The sequence below is a fragment of the Pocillopora damicornis genome, chromosome 1 (assembly GCF_964200805.1).
Source record: "Pocillopora damicornis chromosome 1, jaPocDami1.2, whole genome shotgun sequence".
Classification (NCBI taxonomy): domain Eukaryota; kingdom Metazoa; phylum Cnidaria; class Anthozoa; order Scleractinia; family Pocilloporidae; genus Pocillopora; species Pocillopora damicornis.
Genome location: NC_142670.1, coordinates 1,488,262 through 1,504,522, shown reverse-complemented (window position 1 = coordinate 1,504,522; position 16,261 = coordinate 1,488,262). Strand labels below are relative to the sequence as shown.

At 37.9% G+C, this 16,261-nt stretch overlaps 1 protein-coding gene and 1 long non-coding RNA gene across 2 annotated transcripts; one reads left to right on the top strand and one right to left on the bottom strand.

The window, feature by feature from the left end:
- The first annotated feature begins 1,420 nt into the window (after nt 1-1,420).
- LOC113667018 (proprotein convertase subtilisin/kexin type 4-like) lies at nt 1,421-14,143 on the top strand. Its single transcript, XM_089207575.1, has 13 exons — nt 1,421-1,881; nt 3,597-3,701; nt 6,256-6,345; nt 6,761-6,898; nt 7,496-7,560; nt 8,197-8,285; nt 8,501-8,679; nt 9,185-9,397; nt 9,544-9,644; nt 10,288-10,509; nt 11,061-11,356; nt 12,224-12,376; nt 12,981-14,143. The coding sequence occupies exons 1-13, from the start codon at nt 1,687-1,689 to the stop codon at nt 13,268-13,270; spliced, it is 2,136 nt and encodes a 711-aa protein (XP_089063701.1). The 5' UTR covers nt 1,421-1,686; the 3' UTR covers nt 13,271-14,143.
- Nucleotides 4,160-5,031, bottom strand: LOC149051229 (uncharacterized). Its single transcript, XR_016186941.1, has 2 exons — nt 4,818-5,031; nt 4,160-4,556 (listed from the first exon to the last, which is right to left on the bottom strand). It is a non-coding gene; the product is annotated as an uncharacterized LOC149051229 (long non-coding RNA).
- Nucleotides 14,144-16,261: the final 2,118 nt, after the last annotated feature.

Below are 16,261 nucleotides of genomic sequence, written 5' to 3'. Positions count from 1 at the left end.
AACTCACATATGATAATGATATCATATGCCTCATTTGTTATCTCGTGAGAGCTTGTATGAACTTTGCACATTTGGCTAGCTTTCAAGCTATAAAGTACGTGGACTGGCCCATTCCGAAAACGCTCGACATCATTTTGTACGTCAGATGAATGAATAAGACAGGAATCTTTGCAACGCGGTCCTCATGGCACCCGCGTCTAGGAACGTAATTTCTGATTTCTCTTAGTGATTTCTTTCCTTTTACGTTCCTAATTACATTTTTGTGTTATTGCATCACATTTTTCTTATTGTTTTCGCATTCTTTTCACTCACGGCGATTTGTATTCTGTTAGATTTTTACGCATAATTCTGCTTTGTTTAATTTCATTCGTAAAAGTTTCTCAGAAAAACATTGAACAGGGGAGTATCAGATTGCATTAGATTAACATCGGTTCCTTCGCTGCGATCATCTCTAGTTTTTCCGTCCTTCATGCTCGCAAGTCACACAACGTTTTTAAGTGTCTTTCCTTGTCCGATTGTATTTCCTCTGTTGTTTTGCATTTTCCTATTTCTTCTACTTCATAATCATTAATATTCATTAATCATGATAACTTGTAATTATTTGTTTCTTTTAGCAACCACGATCAACCGTAATGAAAATAAATTTAAAGCGTTCGCGCGTTGAAATCTGACTTTGTTGGTAGTCACAGATATTATTCACACAGCCATCGACTGTGAGTGTAACAAATGAATAAAGGGGTAAGTCTCTAAAGAAACTGTGGTGCTGCGTCGGTGGGAGAGTATAGCAGGTAATTTAGTTTTAACAACTGGGTTGAAAACGTAAATTAGCCACCGTAAAGAGTAAAAAAGCTGACGTTTCGAGCGTTAGCCCTTCGTCAGAGCGATTGGAGGTGGCTAATTTACGTTTTCAACCCAGTTGTTAGCACTAAATTACCTGTGAGTGTAACAGTTGCCATTTGTGTTGAGATTCTTTCGATTCTTTCTGAATCTCGTCGGATGGCTCCTGGCTACAATTTGTTACGGAGGAATATCAGGAGTCGCGCAGACTCGTCAAAACTTTTTAACTTTCGAAGGAACTGCAACAGACAGTGAATCCCCGTTACATTCCACGCTATTTTCGCTGCCACAAATGACGCTCACTCGAAAAGCGACAGGATGCAGATGTTTCCCAGAAAACGTCTTTTACGACCATAATGCAACGCAATCAGAGTGCGACTGCGGGTGCTCGTCACCTCATCAGAAATAGCATGTGGCTGAATGCATTTATTTGCGGTTTCATGTACCTTTCTAAATGTATAATTTTCACTCATTCCCGAGTAATATGCCAAAAAGTAGTGATATTTTCAGACATTTCCTCATAAATTAAAACTTTCGCAAAAGCGTACTGATTGATCATGATGTAATAGCTTTTGGTCCAGATGAGCTTGAAACACGGAAGAGCGAAATTAGTTCACGTACGTGTCAATCACGAATCTGTTGTGAAAGCTTCTTGTTCCTTTTTCATTTTGCTTTCGACTTCCGTTCCTTCTGTAACACGGCGTTAGAAGTTTTAAGTACATAGCAAAGTCAGTGTGGCGTTAGAAGCAGTTTTCTCGTCACCAGGATTTTAGCAGCCACATCACGTACGCATCTGATGCACATATAAACAAGACTGAAACGTACGCAATTCACTCTACTGGAACGATAATGGCGTGGTACTCTTCCTCTACTCCCCCCATCGTTCATCCTTTTTCGTTGGTCCTGTTCATAATATTGTACTGTGTAAATGGCGTTATTGCCGATGCGGCAATTTCTACGAATTTGTGGGCTGTGAAAGTTCGTGGCAGTCAACAAGAAGCTGAGGAGTTAGCCCACAAACATGGTTTTACTTACGAAGAACATGTGAGTTTTATTTTGGTAAAGGCTTCATTATTGAGTCCATGTAGTATGGACTTTTTGTTCGGGCTATCGTCTTGAGTATAACTCATAGTATTCCGTAACTGACGACACGTTAAACCTTAGAGATATTTTTTTCGACGGAAGGTTGACTGTTAGTCAGGCTAACCAGGCAGTTGGCTCGTCTTGATTTTGGCAGAAGTTTGACTTTTCTGAAGAAAAATTCCACTCGAGACTTGCCTCGTCTTGTTCTGAAGTCTAGCTACGGCTCTGATAAGGATAAATGCTTTAAGTTTTATGTTTTGCTTCTGCTGAGGACTAAGATTTTAAATATCATAATAATAAGTGAGAAAAATAATACCTAAATTTTTTTCCAAAGTATATTTATCCCAAAAAAAGTATGTATGTACAACTAACCCCTACTTCTCTCTCAAACATTCCCACTCCCTCACGAACTTTAAGAACCTTCTAAAAGAACGTCGGCATAAGAATTTATTAATGATCTTAACTTTCTCAAAGAAACATGTATGGTATCCCACAAGAATCAAGATTTTAAATATTTTCAGTATTGATATTTTGAACAAATTTTATAATAGTACATCAAGATAGTTTAAGCTGAATAGTCCCTAGTTTAGTCCGCAGCCTTTAACTTAAGAATTTAATAGTAGTACAATTAGATAGTTTTAGCTAAATTCCGTAGACAGTAGACATTTAAAATATGACAGGCTCTTGGCAAAGGTCTAGGAAAGAAGATCAACCATGATACACTGTTTAATTGTCAGCAAAATTAGTTTACACTTTTATGATGATGTGTACTGTGTCAGTCAAAGTTTTCCTTGCCAAATGACTGGTAGTGCAGTATTTTATCTGCAGTTCACAGAAATGGAGCCAATTATCCATATGTTGTGTAAAATAATATGGAATAAGGGCTTAAATCTGGGAGCTCAATGTAGGTCTTGTAATTCCAACCTTTTGGGTTCAGGAATCTACAAGGAAGATAACACTTCACGTTCTGAAGTTTTGGGTAGACTGCTGACCACTGCTGTTCAAGGTTTTAAAATTTCTTATGGACTAGCGGCGCAATATTTTTGTGATACTCATGAACTGGAGCCTTTTTCTTGATGAAAGAATGTATACTGATTGAACTCTATAATTCTTTGTGAAGTTTTTATATGAAATAATTCATATTTGTACTGCGGTTGTAGATGAAAGTGAAATGTGATCATCGCAGTAAATTTTCCAATTTAAGCAATTGGAAAGAAGAAGCCTGAAAAAAAATCAGGGCTTCAACGGGATTCGAACCCGTGACCTCCGCGATACCGGTGCGATGCTCTACCAACTGAGCTATGAAGCCACACATTGGGAGCAAATTGACCTCGCTCCCAATGTGTGGCTTCATAGCTCAGTTGGTAGAGCATCGCACCGGTATCGCGGAGGTCACGGGTTCGAATCCCGTTGAAGCCCTGATTTTTTTCAGGCTTCTTCTTTCCAATTGCTTAAATTGGAAAATTTACTGCGATGATCACATTTCACTTTCATCTATAATTCTTTGTTAAATATTTGTTGCAGTCTCATAGATGGATAGCAGACCTAGTTAAAACTTGATATATCTTGTGTCTGGAGATAATCATCCTAGGTCCTCTTCTGGACATGTTAAATTAAAATAGGTGGTATGAAAGTATAGCATAGGTGACCAAGTTTACCAAAATTTATGCTTTCAGTTGTTTCAGGACTATTATTTGTTCAAAATGAAAGCGCCATGCCCAAGATGCCAAGGGACTACATTGGCATTAGAAGTTGATGCCAAGTTGTCCAGAGAACCAAAGGTAAGACATTGCCTTATTGAAAAATGTTAGATTCATTTAGACAATCAAAAATTAAACAGATGTATTTAATATTTCTACCAGTTGTTTGAGTCATAAGACTTGGGTAGAGCCAATGTCTATTCATCCCACTAATGCGTTTTAATTGCTAAATTACTTAAATAATTAGTATATTACGGCTTAGGTATCTGTGCACGTCTTATTAGTAACAGGGTTTTTGTTAAGATTTTTAGTAACAGGGACCTTTTCCAAAGTAAGAGGGACCAAAATGGCGGCTCTGCCGCCATTTCTTGTCACGTAGGGAAAATTTGAAAATTTTAGGCCCAAATGGGTGCATTTGAGGCTACTTTTGCACACTTTCTGGTCTTATATTGGCTGATATAATATGGCATTTGTTACTATGAAACATGCAACTTGTAGTACAGATTACATACCAAAATGCTTAAGAAATATATGACAACTTTGGCTTTTTCACAATTTTAATATTTATTTTCAAAGTTGTAAAGTTCACATGGTATAAATCTATGATACTCCTATATAAAACACATACTTTTCAGCTTCAATAATCCATAATGTATCTTTCTGCAGTCAGGATGCTCTTCATATGTCAAGAACTGGTGTTTTCTTGTTTTAAATTCACAAGTAAAAAAAGTTTCCTTGATAATTTATTTCTTCTTTTAAAATAATCATTTTTTGGCTCAGAGCAATGAATTATCTATACTTGATACTTTATAGCTAATCAGAGAAATAGTCTGATTCATAGTCAGAATCTTCCATGTTGTGGCTTTTCTCATCGCATTCAAGCTGGAGAGCAGCAACATACGCGTCGACATTTAGCTCACTCTCGATGCTTGATTTCTAAATTTTACACACGTGAATATATTAAAATGGTGTTGAATGAAAAACAACTGGAGAACAACAGAACATACCATGCCCATCTTAACTTGTTAGACCAAGAAAGGTAAAAGCTTAAGGCAAATTAAAAACCCTTGCGGGTAATTTAAAGCAACGTCAGACTAAATATAGCAACGCAATGTTATCGATATTATGATCTCGCCGAAGCGGCAGGTACTGTACATACAAACTAATTACATTATAACTACAGAGAAAAAAGCTTACCTCTGAATGAAGTACTGATTAATTTTCCGCTTCATTTGGTACTGTGCAAGGCCGCCAAAGTAGATATGTCACGTAACGTTGTCACAAAGATGAGAATTGCTGTTTGACTGTTTTCTCTCGAGAGCAAATGCTAGACTGAACTGTAGCGATGGAACAAGCTGAATTTTTGCCGTTGTCTGTCGCAACACCATGAGAAACCGCGACGGAAATACGCATTTTTTTTTCTCGCGAGGCTTCCAGGTTTTGTAACACTATTTATTTTTGACACATTTACTTACGAATGGAGGTTATTCGATACCCCGAGACGAACTTTGAGAGTGCCGATAAATGCGTTTGTTTTGTTTCATAACGTCTCAAGTCACGAACTCCAAATTAGCTGCACGTGCACAAAATTTATCACAAAGAAACATACCCAAAAGCAGAGAAATAATACAAAATTTTATTTATTTTACCGTAATTTACGTTCAAATTTAAAATTGTCGGCTGACCATAGTCTCCACAGGAGTTTTAGTACAAACTGAGCGTGAAAATAGCCGGGACAAAAATTAAAATAGCCGAGTAAAGGTCCCGGTGTCCCGGCCCTAACAAAAACCCTGAGTAATCTAGCAATGAAGCAGGTAGTTTATTTCTAGCTCAAAGAGAGTTCTAGTTTCCCTCCCACCTACACCATCAATAATTTTGATTGTATCTTAATCTCATTTGTGTTTTGTAATTATTCTTGATTACTGGACCATTGGTTTAGTGTAGGTGTTCGTCAAATATCTTTTATGTAATAGTCTAGTGTATTATTTACATAGGATATATACATTTGATAAACTGTCTGGTCCTAAAACAAGCCTTTGTCTTTTGTGGTGTTTAGTGCCAAAAAAAAGAAAAGATGTTAAATAGGGAAAGTAAAAAGAGAATTGAAATAAATAACTCCAAATTCCCAAGTATTAATAGTCAGTTGATTGTAGCTTATACTGTTTTCAAGTTGAATTCTTGCCTTTTGGCCAAAAGGAAAGATTCATTAGGGTGTATAGTTGCAACAATACAGCAGTTTACAAATAGACTTGACAATTACTCATTAGAGTCAATTGAAAACTCAATATGCATTTTAAGCCCTGTCAATCTCATTGATTTTAGATGTTGGAATTTAAAATGACGTAACTACTCTAGTTCAAAAACATCTGAATGAATGATGTGTTTTTCTTTATTCTGGATATATTATATATTAATGGTTTAAAAGTAAAGAAAATGAAAATATTGTAAAACTATTTTGAATCTTTTTTAACCTGTAATTACTTTAAACTACAGTTATCAGTGGGGAGAACCAGAAATTTAACAATGATAAGAGATGATTCAAGGATTGAAGAGAAAGCAATTAATCTGAGTTTGTTCTAAGACTTCATTTTACTTGTATTTAATTAGTTCCATGACAAATTTGTTGTTTGTGTAGATTGAATGGTTCATGCAACAGAAGAAAAAATCATACAGACTGCTCTCAAGAAGTTTTAATGATCCTATGTTTGATCAACAGTGGTACATTGTAAGTAACTCTCTTGTATTTAACATAGGGGTGAAGTGTTACAAATGAAGCTTTGATTTTGATGGCTTAATTCTCCTGCTAAATGTACATATACATGTTGAGTGCCTTTCCATGAGGTTTCTCTATTATATAGTTGTTTAAGGCTAAAGGTGTTAGAATCACATGCCTATGTACATGTACTTGAACTTAGGAATTGCTGTTGTGAAGGTTGTAGTTAAGGATTGCCATATGGGGAGGAAAGATTTGTTTACAATGTTCTTTCCTTTCATGACTACCTGCACAGCAAAAACATTGCCATTTACACTATTGTAATACTAACCACTGAGAGAACTTGCTCTTGTAAAGTTTATGAAGTCTATTTTTTAGTTAAATTGCATTTACATTACTCCTATTAATAGTGTATACATTGCCATAGGAGAGACCTAAAGACTCTTTGGAGCCAACATACAATATCATGTCTGTTTGGAAAGCAGGTTATACTGGTAAAGGAGTGCTGGTGGCAGTGGTTGATGATGGAGTTGATGGCAGTCATCCTGATCTGCGTGAAAACTATGTAAATTCTTAGTTATTTTTATTACTGTACATCATTATTTTGATTAAATTACTTCTGACAATAGAGACCTCCTAGCTTATTGACCTTTACTGGATCAAGCATTGTGCATCAGATCTTGCCATCAGGGATGGACTTTTCTGTATCAGGATGTTCAGGATGGATATTTTTAGCATACCAATCTAACACTTTTGGATATCAACCTTTGTACATGACAACTTCATTTTTACAATGTGTATGTTAATTTCAGTTTACTTACACTATTTGTAATGATGCTGATGAGAATATTGGCAGGAAGTGCCATTGTGTACACTGTACCTGTAAATGCCATGAAGAGGTATCATACCTCAAACTTTTCATTATCATTTAAGGTATCATACCTTACATTATTTTATGAAACTCATTACATGGGCCAAATTAACATACCCTTTGGCCATGCTCATATTCCAAAACATACTCTGATGACATTAAGCCTCATTTGTGAAAATGTAAATCAAGACAGACAATTGTCAGGTGACTGTTTATGACAACAACTCACATTGATGTATGCATTAATTAGTTATGGAAACTTTTTATTCTTTTTACCTCTTGCATGTTTAGAATTTATCAGCAAGTTTTGATTTTGCAAATGGAACAGCAGCTTACTTAGGGAATAAAGTAAAAGGGTATGAAATTATTCCTGCTTACTTTTGAACCTTTGATAATTATTATTATAAATTATTATTAATTATAATAATTTAATAATAATTATAAATTAAATATAATTTGAACCTCAATCGCTTGTGTTTTTGCGCCAAATGCCGTTGTAAGACTCCGGTTAAAAGTGCTAGTTGTAAATCGCTTGTGTTCTGAGGTACACTGTAGATCAGTAGCGCTAAATACCAATCCAAGGTTGTAGTGTTAACTGATAGTGTAAAACACACGCAACTGAGGTCCAGCACTAATGACTGACCAATTTAGAACAAGAACTGATTTACCATCACGATTTGTTGCTAGTACTAACGATTGAGTTTTATCACTATTTGTGTATTTTATGTATTTGTGGTTTTGGGAAATTGTAACGGTTACGAATAATTGGTAACAGGACTTATTGTCGTCCAATTCTGTCTGTAATCATACTCGTGATTGACAAATTGGACTCCCGTTTCGCAGTTGTCCAATTTTGTTAATCGCTAGTATGATTGATTAATTAATTAATTAATTAATTAATTAATTAATTAATTAATTAATTACCAAATTGGACTCCACCTGGTCCTATTAACCAGTCGTAAGACTGCAAATGCCTTCGTTATTCTCTGCAGTCACGGCAACAGATGTGCTGGAATCATAGCTGGAGGAGCAAATAACGATCATTGCGGAGTGGGATTGGCATTCAATGCTAAAATTGCAGGTAAGGCTTAAAATTTCCAAACAATTATTATGCATAAATCATTTGAGTTATGAATGAGTACACTGGATTGCATGGTTGGCATTACAGATATACAGCCTCTCTATCATGATTCAAATCGGTAAATATCTCGAGTTCAAAATAGAATCGTTAGATAGGATTTACTATGTTGAAATCTCTAACACTGATTAATTTTTATTTTCCTCCTTTGTACTCAGGTATTCGCCCCTTTAACGATAATGGAGAGACAATTGATGCAACCGAGGCCCGTGCATTGGTTCATGAACTGGGAAGCGTTGACATTTACTCTAACAGCTGGGGGCCTGGTAACTGGGGTATTGAAGTCGAGGGTCCAGGGCCCTTAACTAAAGCGGCTCTTAAACATGGCGTGGAGAAGGTGCAGTTTAATACTATCGTCTTTTTTATATATTTTGTCAAATGACATGTGTACTTTTGAGAGAAGTTACTTGTTGCTAGCGTTGGAAAAAGACATGATGAGTTTGAGTCCTCGCGGGAAGTCGAACCGCTCAGTTGCATATAACTTGCAATCAGGAGTTCTTTTACAGTAAACGCAATAGTACCGCAACACAAGAGTTGGCGGTTGGGATAGCAAGGGAAAAAGGACGCCGCTCGTTTTTCTTTTTTACTCAATGGGATCAATGAGGCATGTTCTGTTTAATTTAATGCATTACTTTCTTTGATGTCTATAATGAATATATTTAAATTGAACGACACTCCATGGCCGCTTGGAATAAAAATGATTTCTTCCCGATCGTACGACAACTAGCATGATTATCTCTGGTTGACATTCAGGTCCCTGGAGAAATTTCCACATTCAAAACGCGTTGCCTGCATTACTTATTCCAGTCACAGTTAGTCGAGAGTCGCTTTTCTTTTTTAAGGGTCGTGATGGCCTGGGTGCTATCTACACGTTTGCAGTGGGAAATGGCGGCAAGAGAGACAATTGTGCATACAATGGTTATGTGAATAGTATTTACACGATCACTATCAGTGGTGTGAACGGAGATGGCACCAAACCAGCGTACGCTGAGGAATGCGCCGGAATCTTGGCCACTACCTATAGTAGGGAGATACGAGGTCAATCAGAAAGCATTGTAAGGACAGATTTTTTGATCGCTTTTTTAAAAATTTTTTAAACGAGATGACTGTGCTTAGTTGTATCCGATTTTGCTCGACTGCGTGGATACTCGGATTAAAATCGTTAGCAGAGTCCACTTACTTGTATTTTTTACATACCAAGGTAACCGTTGATGAAAAAGCAGGATGTGTAAAAGATTTTGGAGGCACGTCAGCTGCTAACGCCATGGCCTCAGGACTGATTGCTCTGACCTTGCAGGCAAAGTAAGGTTTTTATCTCGTATGAAGCTTTATTTAATACATACTGAGATTCACATTGTGAAGTACTATCGTGTTACAACTATATATGTGGGGTGTGAGTCGTTCACGCTAGATTTACTTTCGTCTGCGAATTCAATTGCATCACGTGAACTTATACCGTTTACACACGTGAAGCAGGTGATATTCATAGCGGAGCTCGCAGAGCGTAGCCCCATAATTATGCAAAATAGTAGTAACCCATCAAGCCGAAAAAATTTGGATGTACGACCGTACGACCGTACAAGGTGCTACTTTTAACATGCGTGGTCAACTGTACCGCGGGCACGCCAACGCCACGGCTTTGTCCAGTAGTCCAGTGGTCAGTGCACTGGGCTCCGAGTCGGACGACCCGAGTTCATGTCCTGGCCGGGGCAAGGCGTTGTACCCTTGAGACGTGCGGGAAAAGAAAATGCGAGCTCCGCTTTTAGGCTTGGCTAAATCTATATATTATTTGTTTAATACAAGAAAGGGATTTCAGGGAAATTAAGGTTTTCATGTCTTGTGTTTCATTTCGATTGGTGTCCTCCTAGTTTATTGTAGATTTTATGTTAAAGCTGCAATCACGAAGTAAAACTGCGTTTTATTAACAAAAACCTTTCCCTTTTAGCCCCAGATTAACCTGGCGTGACTTACAACATATTATAGTTCAAAGTGCAAGACGCGAACCACTCAAGGAAGGAGATTGGAAGAAGAACGCAGCGAATTTGTCTTTCAGCACTCACTATGGGTTTGGGCTTATGGACGTTAGCAGAATAGTCAGCCTAGCAAAGAAGTGGACAACAGTATATCCGCAGGTGAAATGCGAAATTAAAGGCACAGATAGAAACAAGTAAGTCAGTTTAACTGCAGTTAAATGCAATTTCATGGAGTTAAAAACAAAGAGCAATCAGCGTTCTCAAGAAGTCAGCGTCTTTTTGTATATGCGCATGCGTCGGAATTCTATGTGCTCTTCGTTTGAGGCGTTCTTGCGTGTGCTTTGAGCGTAAACTTACAGCGTAGTGAGGAGTAGCAGCTCGTCATTCAGGTATTTTTCCCCACCCCTTCCCTCCCTATTTGCACTATTTATTCAGTGTGACAAGCGTCTATGGCCTTTCCTGTCTGGGGGCTCATGGCTGGGTTGTCAGGATTTTCCAGCCTTGGGAGCTGTAGTGGAAGCTCCTGAATGTTTCAAACACTCAACCTCTACTTAGCGATGTAGTTGTTTAATGTAAAATAGTAAACTAAGTCTTCATTGGGAATGACGTCTAACGTGTCCATCATCGTCTTCCCTAGTCCAAGGGTTTATAACGTACTATTGGGTGTTTTGTTAATTTGTCTTTGTTTGTAAATTATTTTTCTCTATGAATGACTAAAATTAAGTATCATCGTTTTCACTTTCAGGCATATCCCAAGTACAGTTTCAGTAACAGTGAGGAACTGTCCCATAAAATTCCTGGAACACGTCCAGATAAAAGTGGATCTTGATTTTCATTACCGAGGAGACTTGTCTCTAAAGTTGAAGGCTCCGAGTGGTACATTATCTCCATTGACAAAATATCGTTATTGGGATATATTTGAGGAGAAGAAAAACTTGACGGACTGGGTGATAACAACCCTTTTTCATTGGGGAGAAAGTCCCATGGGGACTTGGGAGCTTGAAATTTCAGATTTGGACCAGAGAAAGTACAAAAGTACAGGTGAGTACTGAAACTACCTCTTTGCAATCCTATCTTAGTTTATAACTCATCAGTTATTTTCGATTGCGCGCGATTGGTCTAAACACACCACGTGACCTAAGTTGCGTGACTCAATTGACTTGAGAAGACCGCAAAGCAAGGGTCCTTTAGACCGTGAAACTGATGGAGGTTAAGAAGTAGGCCTTTCGTTCAATACAGAACACCCGGCAAAATTTTCCCGCAGAGGTTCATGTGTAGCCCGGGCGTGCGCTTTTTTTCCTAGTTAGCGGCAGGAAAAGTTCTCAATCTTCTCCAAATAATAAGCCAATCTTTGACGACGAAAACCAAAACCGGAACTTTGGCGTTGATCCTAACCAAGGTTAATAGACGAACCTAACACCACTACCGAAGGAAGTCGTTGTTCGAGGAATAAGCTTCAAACAATAGTCAATGGTAAAAAAAACTACGCGTTCGGTCTCGCAAGTTCTCGTGCCTAAGACTCACTGAAGGACTACAGAGTAATCAGTTTAGCATAATTTCATCCTTGAGAAAAGTGCCAAAGTCTGTACAGAGTCGTAACTATAGTGTTAACTGATAATTAGTCAAGTTCAGTCGCTGACTGTTGTATGAGAAATATATGAAATTATGGTCACATATATAAAGTGTCAAAATACTTGGCAGGAGGATAGTGCGCCTGTACAGGGTAATCAAATTGTTATTGCTGGGTTTATTTTTCTTAATGCTAGTGACTTTACTACTTATCCAACTCATTCATCAAAACCCAAACGTTCTCTCCTTCATTTTCCAACGAATCTCATTATTTTCCTCAATGAGCTTAGTTTAAGTCTTTTTTCAGTAATGAAATACGTTCTACGTTCTACGTTCTAGGCACACTTTATAGCTGGTCTTTGATCTTGTATGGAACGAAAGACGCCATTCCGGTTCCGACGATCCCCACAAACCAGCCAATCAAACCAACAGGAACAGCTTTTTCCACCACACAACATCCTCCTACGGATGACGAAGACGAAGACGAAGATGGTAATTTAATTTAGATTCTTCTTATTTTTCTCTGTTGTGAAACAAAAATATCATATACGTAAAGGTGATATAGCCACATTAACCCGTGTTTCCTTTCGCAATTCTGGAAAAACCAATCGTGGAAACTGTATTTCATATTACTGTGAAAAAATATGACATCAGTTTTGAAGTCACCCATTTGGGTAGGATATTTTACGTCTCTTTTGTGAGTAAGAGGTTGAACTGAACGAAGAGATAAGCTTGTTCACGAGACGCAAGAAAAAGTATCTCCTCAGATTCTAAAACTAAGTATGAATTAGTGGCTAGTTACAAGTGCACATGTTTCCAATCGGGTTCACGAGTTCTCTGTGATCAGCCCACCAAAACTGATTTGTTTTAGCTGGACAGTATTTAAAACAGGAGGACTTTGATCTGGTTTATTCCACAAAGTCAAAGAGGATATTTATTTACATTTGGGGATATGTAACTAGTTACTACGCTATGGTATGACATTGCGAATAAGGTATAGAACATTTAGCGACGTTCTTGCTACGAATGCTCGCATTGTGCAGACCGCAGCAAGTGCATACACGTGCTTTAAATAATTTGAGGCTTTTTTTTCCAGGTAAAGAAACCGTCATCGTGGCAGTGGTGGCGAGTCTCACAGGGGCAGGGGCAATAGCGATAACAATCATAATTGTGATTAAGATCAAGAGAAAAACAAACAATGGAGGTGTTCATAATGTGGAGACTGAAAAAGGAATAACTACGACGATCGTAGTCATTAAACGAGATCTAAAGGAAGGAGGTGACTTTTGCAAGAAAGGATTCGATACAAAAGAGATTGAAGAAAAATACAAATCTGGTTCTTCGGTCAGTGCCGTCATTGGTGTCATCCCGAGTGCATTTGTTTAATTGAATAGGATAAAATAAATAAATTTTATCAAAGTGTTTCCATCACCGACCACATTTCGGACTATTTTTCTTTACCGGCTCATCGCGCGCTGTCTTAGTTGAAACAACGTTGCTTTATTAGAGTAGAGAACATAGAGTAAGAGAGCTAAAGGTGTCACGCCATCTGCCAACTTCTCTCTAGCTTCTTTTCGTTAATTGAAAGTGAAATTTCGTAACAAGCGAGCCGGCAAATAGCCACAGAAGAACCAAACAAAGGTTTGTAAACATGTCAAGCGCCGTATTTGACGTTATTATAAAGTGATTAGAGACAAAAATCCTTAAAGAAAAACGAAGTGCACACGTAAAGCTTGTTTTGAAAATTGAAAGCGGTGCGAAGGGAATTTAACAGATTCTTTATTATCAAACAAATAGAGAAGCCTTGACTGTGCTCTGTTTTGTTCAGTTGTAAAGCACTTAGGAAGCAGCTAGAGCAACCAAGAAGTAGGGAGAAATTTTTGACTACGTCTCGTGTTTCTCCCCAAACTTCTCTCGCGCTCCAGCCGCTTCCTGTGTGCTTTACAACAGAACAGAGCACAGTCAAGGCTTCTCTATTTGTTAATTCAAAGGTTCCCAAAGCTTTTGAACACTTGTGTTTGCTATTCACGTAGACGAGAAAGGATGTAAAAACTCGACAGAATGCTATTTATTATAAAGATTTCATGGTTTTGTTCATATTTTCATTGTTAACTTTGAATTAATATGTTTTTTCCGTCTTGATCAGAGTTAAATGGGTTATTTAAGTGTAAGTATTCCAGTGCGTTGAACGTCACATGGATTCTGTTACAGTTTATTGCTCAAAGAGTAAATAAAATTTATTGTTGTTTACTATCTTAAGAAGTGGATCTCTATCATCATTGTTTTAGCCCACAATAGCTAGTCCGTAATCCAGCCATTAGTTATTTGGGGAAATCACGAAATAAGCTCCTAGCTCAATTAAGTGCTCACCTTCAGTAAGCGCCGCTCCTTTAAAAAGAAATTTTAAATAGGTGCCCGGGTGCTTCTTCGAGAAAACACGGTATACGTTTGTTACGGAAAAATTTACTCATTTTACCGAGTGTTTGTTTGGAGCATATTTATTCGTAAACTTTCACATTTAACCATTTCCAATTAATTCAAGTTCATTCAAGTTCTTTCATCAAAAAATGTATGAAAACCACAGTAGCTTTTGGAATACTTACTCGCTTACATTATACGCACCTGCATGTCGGCACTTTTGTTATTTATTACTGGTTTTTTTTTTTAGGTAAAAATAGGTTTTCATGGTAGTTGGCAGCTGAGTTTATACTCGTAACTTTAATTTCTTTTCATACGATAGTTTCCACACCAACCTTGCATAGATAAGCAGAAACTTTCAATTGCTTTTTCGTTTTTATTTCCTAAAGGCTGCTCTGTTGCAATTAAGATAGGTATTATTTTCTATATCAGTGCTGTGAATTCGCACCTAAGTTCCCTATTTTAATATTCTCGATTATCCGGACTATTTACCCTAGTCCCACCGAGTCCGGATAATCGAGGTTCGACTGTACTTTGTAAAGCTTTTTCGATTACACCACGACGGCGTGCCGATTACACAGACGACGGCGTGCTTATTACAGATTTAGCTTTCACTCTAGCACGAAGTATGTGAGAGTGCTCGACGAATAAAGTCTATTGTGGAACCAAAACGTTGTCTCCTCCTTTACGTCCGTACAAACTCACTCGAAGTAGATCTCCGTGTGCCAGGAAATCGTGATGAGTTTCCGTTCTCGTAAGCTGAGTAGTCTCGACCGAGTTAATTCCTTCCGTCTGTGCGTTCCCCGCGAAGTCCAGTCACTTAACAATTGGTTCATACGTCAGCGTGCATTCATCGAGATATGAAGCACGCGGGAAGTTTGGAGAGCACGAGAGATGCGTAAGAGTTGCTCGAGGCTTAGCTGAGAGCAACTCTAGCTTCTTGAGTGCTTTGCAAACTTCCCAAGTGCTTCATATCTCGATGAACGCACAGTTGACGTATGAACCAATTGTTTTATAACATTTTCAACCCGATGGAAAATCTTTTTCTCGAGGAATTTGTTTGCTGACGTCCTGAGCGTGCACAATAGGAATATGAAGCACGCTCGCGCAATTGAATTTGATTAGACAAATTGTCGAGGTCCATGAAAATGCAAAGAACGAGGCTAATATCCAGCCATCTTGACAGAACAAGCTCGGTCAAGCAAGGATTTATTAGAAAGCATCAAGCATGACTTTATTTTTGAGCGCTGGGAAAGCAAAGAACCGCGTGGTCGTTCTCACCTTATGGTGTGACGTCAGTTGTTTCGTGAGCTATTTCGCTACATTTTTGCTCAAACTTTTAATGCCCAGTTTGATTTAATTACTCACTCGAGTACAGATTGAATTTTAAACATCAATTTGGCCATCATTCCACGATATTTTCAACTGTTTGGCCGTCAATTTATCTGACCTTTGAATACACCTTGTCCTGAAATCTCATTTTTTTTTGTCACGCTCATGATTCACTCATTTTTAGTGTTTCAGCTAACGCCTTTAAAGTTAATGTAACGGTACGTAACAACATATTGGAAGACGAGAAATTTTTTAGGTTTTTGAAGTTCTCACCACTTGATTGAAGCCAAAGACAAACCATTAGGTAACTCTGAGGAGCCTTTAATTTTTCTTCTGTCAAATTGAAAGATGAAGTGATTTGATAAGTTGAGATGATGTGCAATAAAAGTCAAAAACATCTGCCTAATTGATTTAGGCTACATTCGCACGGTGCCGAACGAATTTTCGACCGGTCGAAAATTTCGACCGGACATTCTGTTCACACGGAACCGTGCGAAAGTTCCCTTCTGTTAAGATGGAACTGATAACCGGATGAAGTTCGTGACACTTGTCAGTGGTTTTACCATCTCCTCATGCGCACAACGTTTCTTTTCAAAATGGCGTCCAGAAAGAGAAAAGAAAAGCCAA